This window comes from Anabrus simplex, chromosome 9, assembly GCF_040414725.1.
Source record: "Anabrus simplex isolate iqAnaSimp1 chromosome 9, ASM4041472v1, whole genome shotgun sequence".
In the NCBI taxonomy this organism is placed as follows: domain Eukaryota; kingdom Metazoa; phylum Arthropoda; class Insecta; order Orthoptera; family Tettigoniidae; genus Anabrus; species Anabrus simplex.
In genome coordinates this window covers 67,141,554-67,167,539 of record NC_090273.1, presented here as the reverse complement: position 1 = coordinate 67,167,539, position 25,986 = coordinate 67,141,554, and the positions used below count along the sequence as shown (strand labels likewise).

The window sequence follows — 25,986 nt, the reverse complement described above, 5'->3', positions numbered from 1 at the left end:
AATTTTGCTGCCCAGATAGCTGAATGCTTTGATTTCCTTTAGGGAATGTTTACCCTAGGTTTTCGTAAATAAAATTAAACCCCACAGCCACAAAGCTGGCGGAGGCAGGAAGGCGACTGAATTAAAAAGTTGATTGTATGTTCTGTTGAACCAATATGATTAACAGCACGTGTACTAGATGTATGTGTCTTGTACAAGGAACATTGTTTTTATTTCTTAAGGGGCCCATAGATGTGCAATATTATTGCACAAATTGGAATGTACAATATATTGTTAGCTGTCCACAGACATACAATATTATTGCACAACAATCAGGTTTGTGCAATAAATAGAATCGTGTGGAGATAATATTGCTGGTTGTGCAATATATTGTGCAAAAGCGGTCATAGACGTACAATATACGTGGCAATATATAGTGAGTCCATGCCGGTAATTTGTTTGGTGAACACTCTTTTCTGTATCACGATGCCGTTTCACTTCCTCCCGGAAGTTTGTACGCAGAGAACTGATTTAAAAAAAAATAACTTCTTGCTTGTCGGTGTTCGGGTATTTATCGCGATATTTCTTAATAAGCATCTCGTTCTGTCCACTTTTTTTAACGCGATTACTGTAATCTTTGCTCTTCACGTTCCATAAAGCCGGAAGGCTTCGATAAACTCCAAAATAAACTTTTTCACCACCTGTTTGTCTGCCATCACGATACGTTCTCCCCCACTTGTTGATACCAACTGGCGGGAGGACGCGATATTGCACAATATTGCCAACACACGACACAGTATTTTGCGATTTGCGCAATATATTTCAAACTCTTTTGATTTCGTACAATATATTGCACAACCCTTCAATATTAAATACATACTATCAATTATATTGCACAAACCCCAATACTGCGCAATAATATTGTACGTCTATGGGCCCCTTTAAAAAACAACAAAAAAAACCAACACATAAGTACTGATCTTTCTCTGGATAGTGCACTAGAACATCAATCCTTCTCCCAAGGGAACTGTTAGGCCGCGTGCACACCGAGCACGCTTCGCATAGTGTGTCGCGTGTTGCTCAACGCTAAGCATAACCAGTGCTTTGTTCGTAATCCAGATGTTCACACTATCCGCGCTCTGCTGCGCTGAACACCTATCTTACAGCGAAGCGAAGCGCCAAACAACGCGCAGTGTTGGTTAATTGCTTAGCGTTACCTAGCTGGTTCTGAATCTATGGAAGAAGAAATTATTCATGCAGTGTTTCAAAGAGAAGAAATATGGAACCCAAGACACAAAAATTATAAAAATGTAACTGTTTTGCAAACTAAGTGGACTTAAGTATCTACAACAGTTGTATCGCATTCCTACAGTAAACATATACAGTAAAATTACTTCTACTGTCACTTTACTGGGCTTAACATTGTGACAGGATGAAATTGGGTATGGATTTTAGTGTCGGAAGTGTCCGAGGAGAAGTTCGGCTTGCCAGGTGCAGGTCTTTTGAATTGACTCCCGTAGATGACCTGCATTATGATGAGGATGAAATGATTATAAATACACACATACACCCAGCCCCCGTGCCAATGCAATTTACTAATTATGATTACAATTCCCGACTCTGCCGGGAATCGAACCCGGGACTCTGTGACCAAAGGCCAGTGCGGTAACCATTTAGCCATGTAGCCGGACACTTTGTGACAAAGTGCACAGAATCTCCCAGACTCTGTCATATCGGTTTATAATTTTGCCAATGGAGGGTGGTAACATGAAGAATATCACTCTGCAAGCTAGTAGTGGGCTTGGAAGGAAATATTTCTGTTTATTATATTTGTCACACATTTACTCCACTTTTGTTACGATGATTAATTGTGTATGTTAATTGTAACAGTATTGCAAAATACTATTTATAATTATTATATAAAGAGCGTGATTTAGTCGGAAATTTAATTTCCACGTGTTTGTTACACGGTGCTCCTAGATAATTCGGAAAATTGAATTTCTCCCAATACTTCTTTGCTACTTGACGCCACATTTCAGTTGCAGGGTTTGGAAGGTCAAAGGTATTTTTTGTCATTCTTAAGTAATTATAAAATGTATCGCAATAAAGTCTTGCATCTCTGTGCAAACGATGGAATTCTCCGAAAGTAATTCGTTCTTCATTAAATTCATGAACCCACTTTCGATTCTTTTTCCTAATTTTCAACTTTAGGTAACTGTTATCCATCAGAAAACTGTTTCTAGTGTACTTCGATAACGGCATTAGTTTGTGACCACCCTAAAACGCCTCGCACCAACCTAAGCTGAGAGCACGGCGTAGAGTTTTCGGTGTGAACAGCAAGCACGCCTTGCGCTATGCATAGCATTTCACGCTACACGCTACACACTATGCGAAGCGCGCTCGGTGTGCACGCGGCCTTAGGGTTAGACCTTGCAGATTTCAATTAACCTTTGGTGGATTATCAATTAACATATCCTAAATTCTGTTGCAGAAGTTCAAAAACATGTAATCGTGCCCATGGCTCCATATATTCCATGACTTCATGGTTCTTGAGGTGATACCGTATTTACGCGAATAATCCCCACCACCGAATAATCCCCGCACCCTAACTTTAGGAAGGCTGATTTTGAAAAAATGCCAACATTGACTCAAATAAAACCCGCACCCCAATTTCGTGCCTCAATTTTAAAAAAAAAATATGCGGGTGTTATTCACATAAATACAGTATTTATTGCTGGGCTGAGTGGCTCAGACGGTTGAGCTGCTGGCCTTCTGACCCCAGCTTGGCAGGTTCGATTGTGACTTAGTCCAGTGGTATTGGTATGTGAAGGTGCTTAAATATGTCAGCCTCATGTCGGTAGATTTTCCAGCACATAAAGGAACTTCTGCGGGACTAAATTCTGGCACCTTGGCATCTCCAAAAGCTATAAAAGCCTTTAGTGGGACGTAAAACTAATAACATTATTTGTTATAGTAGTTAGGGATACATGGATTGTACTCCTTTTATCTTTGCCGACTTCTATTAGCTGTTAAATTGAAATAATAAATATGGTAGTTCAACCTATTCAATACAAGTAAATAAGAGATGTAGAGATTCCATTCTTATTTAATTAAAAATGGAAATGGTACCGGTTTCAACCCCAGTCTGGGTCATCATCAGCCGATTATAACTCAAAAAACAATGCATAAGTAAGAAAGAAGTTAACGGTCAAGTCCACACAATATCAGTTGAAGTCTTCCTTGAGTGACTGCTGGCTTTGGTACAAACGTTTCATTTGAAATAATTTCGAAAAGAGCAGATCCGTGTACTCTAAAATCATCACAATTTCGGACGGTGGGCGGACTATACATTTTTTGTAAGTATTTCTGAAACACTGCTGTATCCACAAAATGGATATATATAAGGATTTAAGTCTTCAACTGATATTGTGTGGACTTAACCGTTAACTTCTTTCTTACTTATGCATTGTTTTTCGAGTTATAATCGGCTGATGATGACCCAGACTGGGGTTGAAACCGGAACCATTTCCATTTTTAATTAAATAAGAATGTAATCTCTACATCTCTTATTTACTTGTATTGAATAGGTTGAACTACCATATTTATTATTTCAATTTACCTGTGATACTTTTCAATACGGAACAATGAAATTTTTATCTTTCTATTAGCTGTGTCACATCGGTCCTGAATCTAATCGTTGGATCAGTTATATAACCTCTTTTGAAAAAGATGGTGCCTATTCGATGAGTGCTGCCAGTAGTGGCTATGTAGTGAGCTTCTTCATGGACAACCATGCCTGAATCTGTCAAGTTCTTGACCAGGATGGATCGATTGCGGTGATACCTGGAATTAATTTGAGTTTCATTTTGCGTGCAGTAACCTAAGATGAAAAGGAGGGTTTCGATCTTTGTTATGGCTACAATGAAATGAAATGTCGTATGGCTTTTAGTGCCAGGATATCCCAGGACAGGTTCGGCTCGCCAGGTGCAGGTCTTTCTATTTGACGCCCGTAGGCGACCTGCGCGTCGTGATGAGGATGAAATGGTGATGAAGACAACACATATACCCAGCCCCCGTGCCATTGGAATGAGCCAATTAAGGTTAAAATCCCCGACCCGGCCGGGAATCGAACCCGGGACCCTCTGAACCGAAGGTCAGTATGCTGACCGTTCAGCCAATGAGTTGGACGTTATGACTGCAAACTCTAATAAACAAATGGAACTTTAAAGTTACAGTTGGTCATGAACATATTCATTAACAAACTGTAAACTATTTACATGCTGCAAGTTGAAATCTGGGATATTTTCACAAAACATTTACAATAAGCAATTTTTTTATACAATTTTTTTTTTTTCATTAACTTTGTAATGAAGTAAAGATTTTTAAATTGATCATAAATTATTGTCAATATAGCTCATCTGGTGACTCTATAAGACACCAAGTTTTTATAGACTAACACCGTGGTTAGCTGGTTTGAGTCCCATTAATGGAAAGAATTTTCACCATTAGAATATTGATTTATGATCACTAAATTGCATGCCAGAAACCTGGTTCAATTCCAAACCTCTCTGCAGTGTTCATACAGAGTGAGGGTGATTTGTCCGTCAGATGGGAACATTAACCCATTCAAGTCACAATAAATGGCCACATTGTTTACTGTGGAATCAGGTGTAATTTGCCCGCCTGTAGTTTGAGCGTACATGTCACGCAAAAACATGCATAAAATAAAAACTAATGTAGATAATTCATTTACATTTCGCTTTCATGCCATTGAAGGTTATGACTTACCCATTCTTCATTCCTTGAGTGACTGCTGGCTGTGGTACAAACGTTTCATTTGAAATAATTTCGAAAAGAGCAGATCCGTGTACTCTAAAATCATCACAATTTCGGACGGTGGGCGGACTATACATTTTAGGTAAGTATTTCTGAAACACTGCTGTATTCACGAAATGGATATATATGACGATTATCATATTTTTTCTCAAATTTTCAATCACTACGGGTCTTTTGTGTCACCGGCTCCGTGCCGTTTGAAAGAACATAGCACGGCACTTTCACTCTCATTTTCTTCAATATTCTGCTTACTACAGTAACTTTTACTGTTGCTATCATTATCCTCGAACTTGGATCAGTCAACATCATCATTTAACCCTCTCCAGTTTCCTGGGTGCGGTGCAAGAGCGCTCTCCATTTATGCCTTTGGAAGTACACTAATTCTTCTTCTTCAACTTTACACAATTCCACTCCTCCTCCTTGTACATCTTTTATTTGGGCAATCCATCGTGTCCTTGGATTCATTTTCCAAAACGTCATTATTGTGATAATCGCCATCTAAAACAATGTCTACAAGCGCTTTCAATCTCTCGTCGACATTATTGCAAAACCAGTTCTACTGCATAATGAATACCGATGAAAGTAAACTGTTATTCAATAATTCCAGTGTCGCACAGAAATACACACAGCATTATTCACCGACAGTTCATGCCTCTAGTTCCTTACGGTGTGTATTGTTAGCAATTATATTGCAAAGGGAATTTAATACACGAATATAAGCGAGACACTGCATCATTGCGAGCTGAGCTCGCCATTTGATTCATTCGCCAAAACACCAGGTGCGACCGCAGTTCATTATATGACGCGAATGGGTTAAAGCCTTGAGCCGACTCCTTCGTGTTATTCAACAGGAGTATGGTATGTGCTGATATCAGATTTCACCCTCGCCCTACCTCGTCATCATCATCGTACACAGATATGCAGGTTACTGTTGAGCGTTAACAAGAAGGACCTGCACCAGGCCTCTCCAGAGGGCACTCACATAATCGTCAATATGGGTGTATATAGTGTACATCTTTGACACGTGCTGTGGAGACCGGGCCAGTGACAAGAAAGAAGAATAAAATTAATTTCAGTGAAATGAAATTCCTAAGAAGTATGATAGGAAAGGAAGGACATTAGAGTAGAGTAGGAAAATTAGTTGAATGACAGACCTGAGAAGAATAAACTAAGATGGTTTGGACATGTGAAAAAATGGAGGGAAGTTACCAACCAGATGATGAAGGATACGTTTGAGGGAAAGGGAGCAAGCAGAAGACCCAGAGTAAGATGGCGATATTTGATCAAGACAGAAGAAGAATGGTTGAAGGAGAGGGGAAGGTTGAGAAATACGGCTGGTGCTGGATAGGGTAAAATAATAATGATGAATTATCGAAAAAGAAAAGGATAAAATGCTACATTACATTTGATTTGATTTGTAACCTCTAAAATTAACTTTTTTCTTACTTTCAAAACTTCTTAAAACAATATTTGTTGTTTTTAGTATTACAGTTCTCTGTAATTTAAGGTACTGTAATTTCAGAAGTTAAAAAGTAAAATGTTCACCATCAGAATGTTGGCCAATGGGGTAGGGGAGGTGATGGTATACAATTTCTAATCACTGGATTAAATTCCCAAACCTCTCTGCAGTGCTCATATGGAGTTAGAGCCCATGATGCTGTTGATGTTGATTCGTCAGTCGGATTGTGATGTTAAGCCTTGAGCAGCCCCCTTAGTGCTATTCGACAGGAGTAGGCTATCTGCCAGCTCTGGGTTTCACAATCTCCCTTCCTACTTTCAGATATCATGTAACTCATTTCATCTCAAAACTACCACAACACATTCATCTCACCTCATACCCGAGCTCGTAGAGAAATGGGACAAGGGTTGGACAAACATACGCTCATTTAATCCTAGAAATACTGAATGAAAATTTGAAAGGTATTACAGTACGTTAGTATCACTTTGATGCTATTACTGTACACATTGGGCAGGTATCCCGTGTGGATTTTATCTCTATGGTAAAATGTTTTGTGGCATGAAATGCCACTGCTTTTTAAAAATCATTTGTACAATTAAATCACAATATCCAAGAACTACTTTTAAATACTGAAATACATAGAAGCACTTAATATGCAGGGGGATTCCTGAAAAAGAACTGTGCATGTTCAGAACATGGTCAACGCTTTCCAAAGTTTAAAATATTTAAATTTTGATAGGGAACACTGAACGATCGATAAATATTTTCCTCAAATTATCTTCTCCACATTATTTAAATATTTGTTTCTAGTAGCACATAAGATTGACAGGAATCTTATAGAAAATAATGATCTGAGTGAGTTGGCTGTGCAGTTTGTGTCATGAAGCTGTCAGCTTGCATTTGGGAGATGGTAGGTTCAAGTTCCACTGTTGGCAATCCTAAAGTATTCTGTGGTTTCCCATTTTCACACCAGACAAATTTGGCTGTACTTTAATTAAGGCAACATTTGCTTCCTTCGTAATCCTTGCACTTTTGTAGGTCAACATCACCATAATAATATCGTGAGTTAGTGCAAGAGAAGTAATGGGCCTCTGAACATTTTTATTTTATCATCATCATCATCATCATCATCATCATCATCATCATCATCATCATCATTTCCCTTTATCCAGCTGTAGCCGGGTAGGGGCAAATATGGTTCCTCTCCACCTTCTTCTGTCTTTCCACCACTCCTCCTCAAACACTGTGTCCCAGTCCAGGTTTCTTTCCATAATACTGCGTTGGATTGTATCCTTCCATCTCAATCGTGGTCGTCCACGGCCTCTCCTTCCTTGGATTTGCATTTCTATCACCTTTTCTGGCATTCTTTCGTCACTCATTCGCTTTATGTGCCCAAACCATCTTAATCGGCTCTTCTCTATTCTATCATTCATTTTTTCCACTCCAATTTCTTCCCGGATTTTCTCATTCCTTATTTTCTCTCTTCTACTCTTCTGTATCATACTCCTCAAGAATTTCATTTCGGCTGCCTGTATTTGACTCTCATCCTTCTTTGTCATTGCCCAAGTTTCTGCTCCGTAAGTTGTTATGGGTACGTAATACATCTTGTACATAGTATCCTTTGCTTCCATTGACACATCTTTGTCCCATAACATGTTTCTTACACTGTGATAGAAACAACTTCCAGCTTGAATCCTCTTATTATTCTCAGCATCCAGTCGAGCGTTCTCTATTCATTCACTCCACAGGTAGTTGAACGTTTCCACTACTTCGAGGGACTTGCCTGCAAGTCTAATCTGACCTTTCCCTTCTTTCTCCCCTCTAGTCATAACAAGAGTTTTACTCTTTTCTATACTCATTTTCAATCCACATTCTTCGATATTCCCATTCACCACATTCAACTGTTCTTGAACCTTCCTGTCGTCTTCTCCCCAAATCACAAAATCATCTGCAAATAACATCATGTTCATTTCTCTTCCTCCATATGCAGCTTTTGCTGTTCTCATGATGTCATCCATTACTATTGTAAACAGGATTGGTGATAGAACACTTCCCTGTCTCAGCCCACTAGTTATTGAACCAACTTGTCCTGCCAACTTGTGTTTGCATGCAACTACAACATTCCTTATACAATGCCATGATCATTTTTATTAATTCCTGTCCAATTCCTTTTTGCACCAGACTGTCCCAAATTTTAGTCTTGGGGATGCTGTCATATGCCTTTTCAATGTCAATGAATGTCATCACCATATCATTCCCATATTCCCATTGCTTTTCCATTAGTTGTCTCATAATAAAAATGGGTTCTATTGTTGACCTTCCACTTCTGAAACCAAACTGATTTTCCTGTATCTGATTCTAAACCCCCAACCTTATTCTACTTTCCAGTATCCTTTCCATTATCTTAGCAATATGGGATATTAGAGTAATTCCCCTGTAGTTCTTCAAAACTTTCTTATCTCCTTTCTTGAAAATTGGGATGATTATTCCTTTTTGCCAATCCTCAGGGACCTCCTTATTCTCCCAGACATTCCTGAGAACCCGATATGTCCACTGCAGGCCTACAGCTCCAGCTGCCTTTATCATCTCCACTGAAATTTCATCTATTCCAGCAGTTTTTCTATTCTTCATCTTTCTTACTGCCATTTCAATTTCATATATTGTAATTTCATTATCCATTTCTTCATCAACTAATTGCCTTTCCTGGTCGTCCATTGAATGACTGTCAACCGTTCTTATGTTCAGCAGCTTCTGAAAATACTCTCTCCATCTATTTCTTATTTCTTCTGGCTTTGTTAATATTATGCCACCTTCATCCTTCACAAATCTGGTGTTTACTTGATCTCTCTTTTTGTTTCTTAAGATACCATACAGAAATTTCTTGCTGCCCTGCATATCATCTCTCATTTTCCTCTTTTCTTCCTCCACTACTTCCTTGGCCAAATTCTTTGCCTCCACATATTTTCTTCTACTTTCTTCAGTCTTAGATGTTTTCCATGCTTTCCATGCCATTTTCTTTTCCTTCACTTTAATCTTTACCCTATCATTCCACCAGTGTCTCTCTTTGTCTTTCACATTTCCTGATGTTCTACCGCATACCTTTTCTGCACATCCAACCAGTGCTTCTATAAATCTTTTCCATTGATCTTCAACATTCGCCGCCTCCGTCCTGGGTACCAAGGGTATTATTTCCCTTTGAAATTCTTCTTGTATGCTTTTCTCCGTCAACTTCCATACTTTAATTCTTTTCTCTCTTCTTAATGGGGGTTTTTCAGTCTTTCCGACTTTCAATTTTCCTGTCACAACTCTATGATCTCTACCAAAGGCTTCTTCAGGCATGGCTGTTACATCTAAAAGGTTCTCCCGGTGTTCTTTCTCTATGATTATATAATCAATCATGGTCTCTTATTCGTCTGTCTCCCCAACCATACCTTGTAATCTTCCGACTGTTCTTCTTCCTAAACCAGATATTTCCAACAATCATTTGATTTCTCGTGCAAAAATCCGCCAACAACTCGCCTTCTGGATTTACATTTTAGTATATTGTTCTTAAAAGCTGTGTTAGCTCTTCCTCTTGGTTAAGAACCTCAACAATAAACTGCAATCTTCTCCCTAGACATGTGACGTATTAATCTGTTCCTGGATTCATTCATAATGATTAAAAATGGAGTAGACTTGCATACCACTGCAGATTCCCCATCTTCCTTTTTCAGATGATATACTAATGATAGTCTTCTCTTGTTCTTGATTACTTTTAAGCAAAAATGTGTCTTGTTTTGTCTTAACGTTTGATATAATTTCTGCCTAAAGTTAACAAATATGTAAACTGGAAAAACAGCACAGGCATAACCAGGTTTATTTCAGCTGTGTGTGGTACCAGAAAGCTATTCATTTGATTCCAAAGAGAACATACACAAAGGGGTTGTTTTGATGGATAAAGTATCTGTATATTCATCATAACATGAATACATCATTTCATGCCATATTTTAGTGGAACAAGAAATCTGTAAGTGAAAAATTAACAGTATCAATGCTTTTTAGTATGAATGCATACATTTTTGTATGAAGCCTTTCCCTTAAAGACTTTTTTTTGTTGTTCCTGTTTAGCTTGATTTCAGTAGCTGAAGAAACGATTCCTAAGAGGTCACCTGTTGTGCACTATGCAAACCCAGACTTCACAGCTTGGTTCTCCTCCCTGAGTCTTGCTGAGCAGGCGAGACAGCTACATGTCCCTGGAGGAGCTTCATCTTGCAATTTCAAAGAATGGAGACCTTCTAGGCGAATACACTCTTATAGTAAGTACATCTTTATTTTGATACTATATTGGAAGAATTAAACTGTGAAATCATATGTTTTCGCCCTTTGTATTGATTTTGTGAAATGAAGAAAAGTATCCACTTTTATTGAAGAATAAGAGAGCACAAGAGAGTAAAATATGTTAAGAGTACATTTTTTCCAGTGCGAGAGCTGCCTTGGTACATGATCCTGAGTTCATGGTTTCAGTTCTGACCAAAGTATCATAATTACTAACAGATTAAAATTTCTTGTTTACTTGGCAAAATGAATTGTCTTAGAAACTTCCTAGTAGAGTTTTACTTGATGGCAGTACAATTGGAACATAAAAAGTTGGTATGCAGGTTATCTTAAGTTTGGTAGACTAGGTCTCATTATTATTATTATTATATATATATAATTCGCTGGGGCCATCAAGGACCACGTTAAGTCTTGTTGCATTTGGCACTGAACTTGGCCTTCTTTAGAGCCCAAATTTCCCTCATTCTTTGAGAGTGGGCCTGCTTACGCTCCTCTGTCCAAGGAGCACCGTGTCTTCTCTTCGGTTGCTCGTCTCGGTTTAGCCCGTTCGTCAATATTTTCTTGCGGAAGAGATCTCTGTTAAGGGCGTCTTCAGCTGAGATATGTAGCAATTTGCAGGTCTTCTTTAGTATTTCTAAACCAGGGAATTGTGGTTTAGGGGTTTGAATCAAAAAAGTGAAAGATTTCTTTAGTTAACTTTCCTCCGTCCATTCTTTTCATATGACCGTAAAATCGTGCCCGTCTTTTTCTGATTGTGTCGGTAATTTTCTCTATTTTGCTGTAGACTTCCTTGTTGGATCTCTTTTGATGGATTCCATTTCTGTACTTTGATCCCAAGATTCCTCTCACAATTTTGCGTTCTCTTTTCTCCAGTTCTTCAAGGAGTCCTTTGTTGGCATTTAGAGACAGGGTTTCGGCTGCATATAGAACTACTGGCTTCAGAACTGTTTCATAGTGATGTATCTTGGTGTTTTGGGAAAGGCATTTTTTGTTGTAGATTGTGCGGGATGTTTGGTAGGCTATTTCCAGTTTGCGTACTCGCTCCTGAAGTGCTTCTTTGTCCAGTCCATTTTTCATGATGATCTCACCCAGGTATTTGAATTTGTCTACTCGGGTGATGTCCCCATATTTTGTATGGAGTTTTGGTGGAGCCTCTTTGATGTTAAGTCATTACTTCTGTTTTCTCAAACGATATCTGCAAACCAGTTTGTTGGGCAATTTCCTTTAAAATTTCAACTTGAGCTCTAGCGGTTTCTATGTCGTTTGAGAGAACAGCAATATCATCGGCAAATGCTAAGCAGTCTGTTGCGATCCCCTTGGATTTGGTTCCTATTCTCAATGGACTGTAGTTGGTTTCCTGTAATCTCACCCACCAGGTTCTGATGATCTTTTCAAGAACACAGTTGAAGAGTATCGGCGATAACCCATCACCTTGTCGGACTCCTGTTTTGATGTCAAAGGAATGCGAGAGACATCCGTGGAACTTCACCTTGGATTTTGTATCGGTCAGGGTGGCTCTAATTAATGCTAGCAGTTTCAAATCAACTCCAAATTCATTTAAGACGTTTACTAGGACTTCCCGGTCAATGGAGTCGTACGCTTTCTTAAAGTCCACAAAGACAGACACACTGCTTGGACCTTAGCGTACAATATCTGATGATCGTTTTGAGATTTTGGATCTGTTCAGCTGTTGAGCGACCTTTTCTGAACCCTCCCTGGTATTCACCTATTTGATGTTCGACTTGTGCTTCCAAACGCTCCAGGATGGCAAGTGATAGAATTTTGTAAGTCACGGGTAGCAAAGATATTCCTCTGTAGTTGTTGATGTTCTTCATGCTGCCTTTTTTGTGTAATGGATGGATCAAAGCTATTTTCCAATCGTTGAGTAGGGTCTCCTTGTTCCAAATTTCTTCTATTTGCTTTTGCAAGATATCAAGTGATTCCTCTGGGGCATATTTCCATAGTTCTGCTACTACTGAGTCTTCCCCCGGCGCTTTGTTATTTTTGAGACGGGCAATGTGGCGCTTGATTTCATCTCTGTCGGGTGGTCTGGAATCTGGGTAGCTGAGTAAGGGTTCCTTGGTCTCAATGGCGCTTTGCGGTTTAGAGCAATTAAGTAAATTCTTGAAGTAATCTGCCAGAATGCTGCAATTTTCTTCATTTGACGTCGCCAGTGTGCCGTCCTTTCGCTCAAAGCATGAGATGGTGGTTTATAGCCAGTGAGTTTGTGTTTGAAGGCTCTGTAGTACTCTCTGCTTTCATTCTTCCTAAAGTTTTGTTCTATCTTTTCAATGAGAGATTTTTCGTATTTACGTTTCTCAGTTCTGAACACCCTAGCTGCTTGGGCACGTTGGGTTTTGTAGGTTTCCCAATCATTTTCTGATTTCGTAGAGTAGTACTGTTTCCACGCATTGAGTCTTTCTTGGAGGACTGATTCGCAGGTACCATTCCACCAGGCATGCTTTTTGCTTCTCTTGATTTCTGCAACGTCTTTGGCGGCCTCAACAAGGAGACTTTTGACGTTGTAAAACTCACAGTCATTCGGTCTAGCCTTCTGCTGGAACTCCTGGACCCTTTGCCGAAGTTTATCATTGTCGAAGCGTGTGATCTGTTTGGTTGTCTTCCTTGTGTTTGCGGGAATTGGTTTGAATTTTATAAGAGACGTATAATGATCTGAGGCCACATTGATGCCTTTCTTTACCTTGACATTCATAATCTCAGGGCTGTTTCTCCTGGAGATTGCAACATGATCAATTTGTAACTCTCCGAGAGCTTACGGGAGAACGCCAAGTCATTTGCTTTCTGGGTAGATGGCGAAAGTGGGTCGACATGACCTGCAGGTTGTGATTTTCGCAAATGGACACCAGTCTTTTGCCGTTGGGATTGGTTCTTTTGTGAGCAGGGTAATTTCCTATAACTTTCTTGTACTTCTGTTCACGACCTAGTTGGGCATTGAAGTCACCCAAAAGAAGCTTGACATGGTGTTTGGGGATTTTGTTTAATTTTTCATCCAGTAGGTCCCAGAAATTATCAACTTCGTCTGGATCAGACTTGTTCTTATCGTTTGTAGGAGCATGTGCGTTAACTAGGGCATAGGTTTTGTTCGCGCATTTAATTGTGAGTATAGACAATCTGTCATTCACAGGTTCGAAATTTGCAACCGATTTAAGGATCTTGGTTCTAACAGCAAACGCGGTTCCAAGCATCACAGCTCCATTGAGGATTCCTCTTTGCGCTTTGCTCTTGAAAAATCGATAGCCTTCGGATTCAAAAAGCTCTTCATCTGGGTACCTTGTTTCCTGTAGGGCCATTATGGATATCTGATTTTCGTGAAGAGCCTTGGTGAGGGTTTTCAGCTTGCCAGTTTGTGTAAGTGAATTTATGTTGAAATTTGCTAGAAAGGTTTTAGATTTTGGCCTGAGTTTTTGACTCTTCAGGGTACACCGAGACGCTCCGACTCGTCTCTTGCATGATGTCGAGTCTCTCCCAGAATCTGAACGAGACTCGTGCGCCGTGGCATTCACGACGAGGGATTTATCGGAAGATTTACCCCCTGGGGTATGTTTCTTGAAATGTTGTGCCATCATGCTTTTTGACTTTGCTTTGGACAGGTACCCATCCTTTTACAACTAGGATTGTTAGCCCTAGAGGTTGCCTCAAGATGTTTTCTGGCTTCTGGTCATTTACCAGTCTTCGCGCTAACCCTGGCAAGGGACCAGTTTTTTTTTCACGGTGGTATTTTATTTCTCTACTACCCTCTGACTCTGCTGGCGGCAGAGCCAGCGAGCTTCCCCAATTCCAATGGGACGCGCCCGATGGAGGTAACCGGTAAATCCCCACAGGGTATTATTATTATTATTATTATTATTATTATTATTATTATTATTATTATTATTATTTTGTAGTTGTTGTCGTTGTCGTCGTCGTCATTACAACATTGGAAATATATTTTTCATTGTGGAACTCTGTAATTCATCATCTCACTGTTTTGATTTCCCAGATAAATACAGTAAAACCTCATTAATTCAAAGTTGTCGGGACGCAAAAATTGGACTTCGTATTACATGTTTTTGATTTAACCGCCAACTTGTAATTCAGAAATGCCAACCCAGCCGCATCACAAAATATTCTGAGGCCCGTTACTGCATGCAGTTAACCTTGATTCACAGTTTATTTTATGCCATGGAAAAAACTATTTCCAAAATGTATACAACAGGGTGCATTTACAGTATTCAAATAATGCACTTTGATAACTCTGCTGGCAAACACAACCTCACGCAATGAAATTGAAAAAAAAAGAAAAGAAAACATGATTCAAAGACAAGGGGAAATCTATATTGGCTCCCCTGTGCAAGTTCTTTATTGATTGGATTACTGTACTGTATGCATTCTAGATGCCTTGTACTTACATGGAAAGTACCCGATGCCCTTAAAACATTGTGGCTTATGGAACTTTCTATGACAAGGGAGAAAGTCTCTTCCTACCATCTGCATAAGGGTGCTCATACCTGGGGGCAAGGTGGGACCGCCCCCCCCCCCCCCCCCAAAGTTCTCAGCGAAAGGCAAAAATCTAGTCGAGTCCAGTGTTGTTGTTGTTTTTTTCCTTTCTTTTTTTTTTTTTTTTTCAAGAAAATGATTTAAAAGTCAGTATTACGTAGAAGCGGTAGTACCGTTCCCCACCAACAGGCAGGGGATACCGTGGGTTATTCTGCCACAGAATAAAAGTCGCATTTATCTTCAAAATATTAAAAATACTACGTACCCCAAGGTCTGCCCCCCCCCCCCCCCCCCCACAAACTGTCATATGGGCGCTGATGCATCTTCATTGTTGTTTATAAGTTTCATTTCCGTATTGATGGATATTACTTTACATAAAAACAATATATATACAATTCTCCACCTTATCAATACGAGTTTATTTTACATTACAAATATTCAAGACTAGTTTCGACCCCTATGGGGTCATCCTCAGTTGACAATTATAAATTGTTCATAAAAACATCACATAGTAAAAGTTAGACTAGTTTAGGCTGATCATTAATGTTTGGTGTGTCATGTACTAGACACACCAAACATTAATGATCAGCCTAAACTAGTCTAACTTTTACTATGTGATGTTTTTATGAACAATTTATAATTGTCAACTGAGGATGACCCCATAGGGGTCGAAACTAGTCTTGAATATTTGTAATGTAAAATAAACTCGTATTGATAAGGTGGAGAATTGTATATATATTGTTTTTATGATGCATCTGCATTACGCAGTACAGTGACTATCCTTGCCACCATGCCACTTCTCTCATAATTCAGAAATGCCAATAAGGTGCATTTACTGTACGTTATTCAAATTTATTTATTTATCGTATGATGAAAGGAGAAATATCAGCTATTTACAGAATATGTACAAAAATACACACATACATACACTCTGAAGTTCATAATAATGGTTAATCCACTCAACGACTTCTTGTATTAGGTTGTGAAGATCTTTCATTGAGCCTCTAAACACTCTGAGGGGACATTCGAGCACTATATGATCCATGGGTTGCTGTTCTTCACCGCAGTTGCAATGAGAAGAGGACTTCCATCCCCACTTATTCAGTATTGCTCCGCATCTTCCCTGGCCAGTCCTTATCCTATTCAGTACACACCACTGTCGTCGAGGTGAATGAAAACTGCGGGCTGCTCCCAAGGAATTTGAATTAAGTAATGTTGTGTCAGGGAGTTTTGGCTCTGCCACTGATTGTTCCATGCATCTAGTATTTTGAAGTGATTGTCTTGCAGATTGATTGCTGTTTGCCACGATGGTTGTCTGGATTTTAATCGCTGCGGTAATAAAATGGAACAATCTGAATGTATTGGTAACAGTGGATTATTTTCGATTTTCTTCCATGTGTTTGGCAATGACTGAGATCTTCTTAGGGATGGGAGTGGAATGTTACTTAGAACCGAAAGCCAGTGTGTGTTAGTAGATCAAATACACCCTGTGATGAGACGCATTGCTTGATTGAGCTACGTGTCAATTATTTTAGTATGAGCACTGTTTAACCGTGTAGAACAGCAGTATACTGCAACTGAGTACGAGCCAGAGCTGTGGATCTAAGGATTGATGCATTGGCACCCCAGGTGGTCCCTGTTAACTTCAGTAATATGTTGTTCTGGGTTTTAAAATTAGCTGCTACATACCCCTAGGTATTTAGGGTTACTGCAGTATTGGAGAATCTCATCTCTGAAACTGACTCTAGGATTGTAATTTGCACGTTTGTTCCGCAGATGGAAAGTTGATACAACAGTCTTTTGAGGATTCGGTTGAAGAGAATTATGTTTAAAGTATTCATCCAATATTTTCAGATCTGATGTTAATGTTGGTTCAGCTTCGGGGAAGCTTTGATCCTGGGCTTCAAGGCAATATCATCAGTGTAAATAAATTTCTTGGACCTGGTATTCAGAAGATCGTATGTGTACAAATTAAAAAGGAGTAGAGTCAGCACAGATCCCTGTGGGAGCCTGTCATTTATTTTGTGCATCCTACTTGCAGAGTTTTCTGAAAACACTTGGAAATACATTTTGCTTAGCATATTGCTTATTAGAGTGGTTGGTTTCCAACAAGGGATGACACTAGTGAATTTGAGCAGCAGTTTGTCGTGCCAAATGGTATCATAAGCAGCAGTTAGACCTAAGAAGACACCCATGCTTATCAACTTCTTCTCAAAACCATTTTCGATATGAGTTGCTACAGCTAGCACCTGCTCCTCACATCCTCTTCCTGGTCTGAATCCAGCTTGTTCTGTAAGGACAACCTTGTCGATGGCTGAGGATATTCTATTGTGAATCAGTCTCTCTACCAGCTTGAATGTGACACTAAGGAGTGCAATGGGGCGGTAGTTTTCAACTTTTGAAGGGTCTTTGTTTGGCTTTAGTATAGCAATAATCTTGGTTTTCTTGAATAGTGGGGGCAGATAACCTGTTTCTACAATGTTGGAAAAGAAGGTGTTCAACCATCTGACAGTTGCTGGACCACAGTGTAACAGAAATTCGGGGTAAATGCCATCAACACCTGCTGCCTTTCCAGGTTTCATGCACTTCATTGCTTCTATAGTCTCTTCTAGTTGAAATGGAGCAGAGAACTCAGATGATTGTGGAGCTGACCTTTTCCTTTTATTAAATTGATGTTGGGCTTCTCTTATGATATGTTTTTCCTTTTTTGACTTGGAGGTAGTGATCATGTGTTTGGCCATTTCATCTAAGTTTATGTTACATTTTTGCCTGATGGTATTTTTTGTTGTATCCAGTTCCCAAATTAAGGACCAGGCCTTTCTGCTGAAGTGATAATGCAGTTGGATAAAAGACTGGCAAATATAACCTTTGCACGGAAAGTGCCCGATGCCCTTGAAACATTGTGGCTTATCGAACATTCCTATGATGAGGGAATGAAGTACAGTGATCCCACCCCACACACACATTTGTACGATTTCCTGGTTGGTACTTCTCTCCTTTAAAACCAAAAGTCAGTTTGGGCTCGGCATTAAAAAAATGCAGTTTCATTGGCATTGACAATATTGTTTGGTGCTTACGAATTTGTTATACGAGCCACGCTGTCAGTATTGCCAATGTTCACAGATTCTGCTTCTTTGCACATTGTCTGCTACGTTATATCATGGCATTCCTTAAAACGCTAAATACAAAAGAATTAAGATTTCATTCAAACTTAATAAATATGAAGCACACTGTACACACACCAAAGTGATTGAAAATGCGGAAAGCTACCCGTACATGTTCTGGAAGATGTGTTCTTTCATAATTCGAAGAATTAATAACTTTGTAAAATACTATTTTTTTTAAATGTTAAAGTAGTTTTAAATTAAAAGTCTGAATTTTGGAAATGGGACTGACATTGTTCTTTGAATTACAAATTATCTGTATTTCAAATTAAACAATTGAAATAACATGCAAAACCGTACCTCATGTTTCCGGGAACGAGAGCTTCTTCGAATTAGGCGAGATTTTGAATAAACCGATTTCGAATTATTGAGGTTCTACTGTAAATAAAAGGAATAGATTAACGAAAGTGTTCACTTATCAAGGCGTGGGTTTACAATGAGATCTCAAGTATATTTTACGAAAATTGGTGCAATCCATGCCAAAACATGATGATGTTGTTTTGAAAAACAAAGGAGGTCACATAACGTATTAAGGTATGACTTTCTGTAATTGCAGAACTGATTTCCAGTAGCTTTTACGACTTTTGTTATGAGAAAACTTTTCTGTATCTTGTTCGGATTAATTTGTACGCTACTGTATTTGCTGTTCATTATTTCTGTGGTGGTTGGTAGTGTGATGTGTTGTGTGTGGATGAAGAAAGGTGTATTAAGACGAACACAAACACCCAGGGAAATCCAGGGGAATTAACCATATGCAGTTAAAATCCTCGACCCGGTCAGCCATCGAACCTGGGGCCCTCAGCCAAGGAGCTGGATGTAAGTTTCTGACTTGCATTACAGTTAATTATAAACATCTTTATAGTAATAATTAGGGGGCGGATGTTGTTATAAAATAAGTACTAAATGACTAAAACATTTGACCACACTGAATTCGGGTGACTGTGTGACAAAGATTTTACAATTAATATATCCCTATTCTATTCACTGCTCAGCTCTTATTTTTATAAATAATTATCTCCCAGTTTACTTAGAAGTGACCGGACGAGTTGGCCGTGCGGTTAGGGGCGTGCAGCTGTGAGCTTGCAGCTGTGAGCTTGCATCTGGGAGATAGTGGGTTCGAACCCCACTGTTGGCAGCCCTGAGGATGGTTTTCCATGGTTTCCCATTTTCACACCAAGTAAATGCTGGGGCTGTACCTTAATTAAGGCCACGGCCGCTTCCTTCCCACTCCAAAGTCTTTCCTATCCCATCATCTCCATAAAACCTGTCTGTGTTGGTGTAACGTAAAGAAAAAAACTTAGAAGTGTATATAAATATGGGCATAATGATTTGCTGGACGTAGTACCTTGCCCTCCGTAGAACCTGGGAACACTTGTTCTTCACACTCTTTATAGCTTCCATATTTTTTCGTTTAATGTGCTGTTGTACAACCAACTTCCTTTCTGCACTCACTTTAACACTGCACAGTTTACAAAATAAAACACACCCATCTGTTGTAAACACTAGCTCAATTAAAAATGTACTTTGTGATACCGAGCAAGTGGTTGCACTGTTTTGGTTACGTAGCTGTCAACCTGTATTTGGGAGATAAAGTGTTCGAACCCCACTGTTGGCAGCCCTGAAGACGGTTTTCCGTGGTTTCCCGTTTTCACACCAGGAAAAGTAAATTAGTAATGTTTTATTTTACCAGGCACTGAAACATACATACTATATTACATTGTATCACTTTACAGTAATAGATTTAATACTAATTAATTAATAGTAGGGGCTGCTTGGCCGAGGCGGTAAAAGCGTGCTCGGTTTGCCCGGAAGGTTCAAATCCCTGTCAGATTTCCACTTCCGGAGGTGCACATGGCCCCGAGGTTCACTCCGCCTACACTAAAAATGAGTACGAGGTTAATTCCTGGGGGCAAAGGCAGCCGGGCGTAGAGCTAACCACTCTACCCCATCACTCTACTACCATCATTACATTTTTAACAATAAATCCCCAATAAAAAATTCAGTTGATTTTTGTAATATTTTAAAAGAATTCACCTTATTATCCAACCACACTATGTGCTCTTTCGATATTACTAACATGTACTGTATTCTAATGTACCAGTCAATGAAACTATAAATATTATCAAAAACAACCTCACTAAACACAGTAAACTTAGCAAGCTCGAATTAGAAGAATTCTTAAGACTCCTAAACTTTGTTCTAAAAAACAACTATTTTACTTTTAATGGTAAAATTTACCATCAAGATGGCCTAGCCATGGGAGATCCCTTATCCGGCATCTTAGGCGACATCTATTTAGATTCTTTAGAACGTGATAAAATTTCTACTAACATAAAAGGCCTTAACTTGTGGCTTCGATATGTAGATGACACTTTCGTAATTATTGATAAAGAACTCAATAACAATACTGATATTTTAATTTTTTTAAACAACTTAGACCAAAATATAAAATTTACTAAAGAAGACAAAGTCAACGGATCCTTAAATTTCCTAGACGTCACAGTAAAACGTAATAATGATAACTTTGACTTCCAAATTTATAGGAAACCTACTCACACCTCAACAACAATAAAAAAATACTTCATTACATCCAAAATCCCATAAACTAGCTACCTTTCACAGCTTAATTTACAGAGCCTTTAAAATCCCTCTATCACCTAAAAACCTAAAAACTGAACTCACTCATATAAAAAAGCAAAAAATTATGGGTATAAACTAGAAACAATTAACAATTTAATCAACAAAATCAAACTCAAATTAACAACAAAACGCATCCCTGACAGACCCACATACAACAATCCAGACATTTAACCAAATTTCAAACTCCATAAAAAAAAAAAAAAAAAAAAAAAAAAAAAAAAAACTCTTGCATAACCTTTAGAACTTCCAACACTAACCAAAAATTATTCTTCAATCACAATACAGTCAATTCAGACAACAACTTTTACACAGGCTCAGGCATTCTGTAACACCAGTAACTTAAATATCTGTCATTTCAACGCTACCATAGCAACTATTTAACACTATTACAATTAAAAATAAATGAAATTACACACAACGTTTTCTCTCCAACTCATCTTTACGTTAACCAATTTCAACATTAATAAAGAGGTAAGCATTTTTACACACTTCAATTTCTCTTTGAACTCTCCTTTCATTCAAATTCATTCTTTAACACGTATTTCTCCTATTGTTACAGACTTCAAACCTAATTTCCCTTTCGACTATATACAAGAGACTACAATTGCTCCTTCCAGCTAATATTTAACACAGCTGCTTACCATCAAGCACTCTTCTTCACTCGTGCTTTTAGAAGACTACAGTTTTATCTCTTCGCACGAGAGTTACAACAGTCTAACCATTTTTATATTATTATGAACCCCACTTGTTCTAAGCAGCAGAAACGTCTCTTTACCAATTTTTTTAAAAATTGTGTTTAAACGCCGCTCGGAGTTATTAACTACATTCTTCATCATTATCCTAACCCTTGAACTGTTTAAAACCCGATAATTTTATCTAACACACTCAACCATCACAAGCCCCCGCTTTACTTGTTCCAAAGTAACAATTTTATTATAAACTTCACTTGAAGTGAGCAACAGTAACGCCTCTTTAATAGCTTTAATATGTTTTAATACTCCATTTGGAATTATCAACTACATTTTTTTCTTTTATCATTATTCTAACGCCCTCAACCTCCACAGGGCGCCACTTTACAAGGTTTAACGTAACAATTTACGTTCTTGTAAATTACCAGTATACAATTTGTTACCAATTTTTTAAACAAGGACATTCAAGAAACTGTATAAATTTATGACTATTTGTTTTTTAAGACTTTATTAATGCTCATTTTAAGAATATCATAACTATTGTTAACCATTTGCTCACCATTTGAAGCACATTTCCATCATCATCCTCACATTCATATGTAATGTTAATACAATCAGGTAGCTGATTAATTACCTTTCAGATTGAGATTAAAGCTGAAGATGCCCTTAATTAAAGGGCGAAACATGTCCCTATAATTTTATTCAAGACTTCATTTCTTAATTAAAATCTCTATTTATGTATTGAATAGGTGGAATAAATAAATTTTAATATTTATTTGACTTCATTGTACATTTCAGTACGGACCAAAACATGAGAATTATAACGTAGGGTAATTCTGTACCGAAGCGGAAAGTTATATAACTGTTCTTTTCAATCCCTTCTCATTTCCATTTGTTTTTAGCTTTGAGGTACATGGGGGGAAGGCTGGTGCATTCCTTGTGCTTGAGACATGTTGGGAAATACTGTCTCCTAATTATCACAGTTCTGTATTGTGTCCCTGCACTTATCTTGGAAACACAAGGTGTAAATCGATAGTTCCTCTCCTTACCCTTTCTTAGTCACCAACAACTGTTGCTCAGTTTGTTTGGTCATGAAGGATATTTAGTAGATTTAACCATATGTAAGAAAAATGTGAATTTTTTTATGTTGTCACTTAATGTACTTTTATCATACAGGTATACATTTTTTAAAATTCTAAAATAATCTAAACAATCAAATGCTATATATTAGCCCAAAAACCATGTAGAAAATTGAAATAATGACCAATCATCCCAAATCGCTCAAAAAATGCAAAATAATGCAAAATACAAACATGTTATAATAGTTTGTTATATCGCAAAATTAATTTTTATACTATTGAGCAACGTCTTAATGATAAATAATATTAATAATCGTATGGCCTCAACTGCCATGTGCAGACATTTCAATTTGACGCCATCTGGCTGTCTGCTTGTCAGTTTCGACGTTCTGTTTTACTCTAGGCCTACTAGATGGCAGACAGAGTAAACCAAAACTCTCTTGGTCGTCTATGGCTGAGATTTAATGAATTTTGTTGGGTAAACACCAAATGTGTCACCAGAGATGTTTTACATGCCGACATCGTACGACCTGGAGTGTCAAATAGTCCGCCCTTCAAAAATCCGACTACCCCTGCCGGGTTTCAACCCGCTATCTTGGGATCCGGAGGCTGACACTACCACTGATCCACAGAGGAGCTGCGATATTAGGGGCTGCAACTGTTCGGCTGCGGCCTGCTTAACAAGTTCTTGTATGCTGGCGCCATGCGGTGGGATGGCTTCTTAGGAGCCATTATGGAAACTTACTGGTAGAACACTGATAGTTTACTTTAGTTAACTGCACACATTTAACTTCAGCACAAATCCAATAACATATTTCTCACTTTAAGCACTATATCACTTGCAGTTTACTACAATTTTTGCAAAAGAAAGTTTGCGTGTGATTAGCAGCTAGCGGCCATTTTAAAATGCTGGGGCTCTATCCTAATACAAAGGGGGTAAAGATGATGTTTCAACATCTGCCCCCTAGTCATGAACATATGGTCTCAGCTATTATATGCAGACATTTTGATTTGGCATCATTTAGGCTGCCTGCATGTCTGAGTGTTCTGTTCGTACTCTGCCATGTAGTAGGCGGCTGGAGCTCTATCGGGCAGCCTATTGCAGTAAATTTTGTCAGGTAAAACACTAATATCTAACCAAAGATTTTTGTATGTCATCATACAACATGGAATGTATCTGTTTGCTCTTCAGAAATTCAACTTTTTCTCCTAGATTTGAGCCTGTGATCTTGTGTTCTGGGGGCTAGCCCTCAACCACTGATGCTCTGAGGGAGTTATTTTAGTATAAAGGTATGGTAATGGGCAGGAATCGTAAGAGATTGTAAAATGAAGCCAGAATTGTGGGAGGAAAGAGGCAGTAGTGGGGTGACCAGATTACAAGCATGAAAATACGGGACACTTCGACTGCCATTTTAGGCCATATTTATGATTAGAAATTCTTAACATCACAGAAAGTACCATTTATTTATAGAAAATTATTGTTGTTGTTGTTGTTGTTGTTGCTGTTGTTGTTGTTGTTGCTGTTGTTGTTGTTGCTGTTGTTGTTGTTGTTGTTGTTGTTAAAAATAGAAATGTCCCAATTCCAGCCCATAAAGTGTTGCACAAAAGCATTTTTTCCCTTTGCGAAAAGCTAATGATCATGAGTATGTCTTTCGATAAATGAAACTCAAATATTACCGAGCTCGATAGCTGCAGTCGCTTAAGTGCGGCCAGTATCCAGTAATCGGGAGATAGTGGGTTCGAGTCCCACTGTCGGCAGCCTTGAAGATGGTTTTCCGTGGTTTCCCATTTTCACACCAGGCAAATGCCGGGGCTGTACCATAATTAAGGCGATGGCCACTTCCTTCCAACTCCTAAGCCTTTCCTATCCCATCGTCGCCACAAGACCTATCTGTGTCAGTGCGACGTAAAGCAAATAGGAAAAAAAAAAGAAAAAAGAAAAAAAAAAGAAACTCAAATATTGATAACGAATGATTTATTTGCATCATTTCACAGAGCATCTTTGGCAACCAAGGCCTATGGTAATGAGATGTCACTTCCGTCACACATTTTGTCATGTTACACAAATTTTTGGATACCCCCTGCCATAAGATATATTGATGTTAAAACAATGTTCGCTTGCAGGATTATACATTTCCATTTTTACATGTTATATACGTCTGTTTCAATGGTTTCTTACATGTAGTGTCTACCAAACAAACTTTAATTCTTTACACAATGAGAAATATGCATTAGAGCTGTGTTATAAATAAAGTTCGAACATAGTATTTTATAATATACAGGACGGTTTACAAAAAACGGGACAATATGTTTCCCATATATTTTTTGCCGGACAACTGAATACTTTAGAGAAATAAGGGACAGTCCCATAAAATAAGGTATGTCTGGTCGTGGTAGAGGATGTGTGCACACAAGCAGCAGTCGCTAGCACACTGTGAAGAAGTTTTGTGTAAATAGGAAATTATTGACCAGCTTTTCTACAAAGCCATTTTTCATCATGCTATGATACTGCTATGCCATTTGATATGTAACAAGATCATTTGTAACAAAATGATTTCCTCATATTCTTTACCTTTGCATAATTATGATTTTGTCTATCCAAACTTTATTTTTCAGGGCAGAAGAAGTCTTGGCCTGATATTGGCAGCATTTTTATGGAGAATGTCATAACAAGCGAGTTGATTCAAAGATTACAAAATCTACATATCCTAGAACGTGAGATGTTCTGGAAACTACTTTTGTCAGTACCTGACCCAGACGAGTCTCCACGATATTGTGATGAGTTACTGAGGTGGATTGATGAAACTTTTGTACAGGACAAGACTAAACTTTCAGACATTCCAGAACAGGTCAGTGGAAGGAGATTAGTTGAGATGTATTTTTTTTTTTTTTACATAGTTTACTCCCCCATTGGAGCACTTTAATCAGTCATATATATTCAAATCTAATAGTATTAAATAGAGTCCGCTTTTCAGCTCCTTCTTTCGCTCCCAAAACTTCTTCATCCTGTCGAACCTGGCTGCCCTTTGGTTGTCATTTGTATGAAATGGGTTTTTGGTGTGTGCTGCGCAGATCCAACAGTAGTGATAGAGGTGACGAAGTTTGCAGGCTTGAAGCCGGTTTAGTCTGGTGGTACTTGAAGGTGCTGAAATATGTCAGATTTGTGTTGATAGATTTACCAGCACATTAAAAGAACTCTTGTGGTACAAAATTCCAGCAAATCAGCACCTCCAAAAACAATGAATGTAGTTAGTGGAATATAAATTCAGTAAAATTATTATTGTTAGTTTTAATCACATCAGTAATATTGCTAGCAGTAGTCATCATCA

The 25,986-nt window shown here is 38.4% G+C and overlaps 1 protein-coding gene across 1 annotated transcript in view; it reads left to right on the top strand.

Annotated features, from left to right (window-relative positions):
- Positions 1-25,986, top strand: part of xmas (RRM_XMAS2 and SAC3_GANP domain-containing protein xmas) — a 224,530-nt gene that overhangs the window by 115,420 nt on the left and 83,124 nt on the right. The window contains exons 16-17 of the mRNA XM_067154007.2: positions 10,382-10,569; positions 25,274-25,506. Of these exons, the coding sequence (XP_067010108.2) occupies positions 10,382-10,569; positions 25,274-25,506 (421 nt within the window). The remainder of the gene's footprint in view (positions 1-10,381; positions 10,570-25,273; positions 25,507-25,986) is intronic.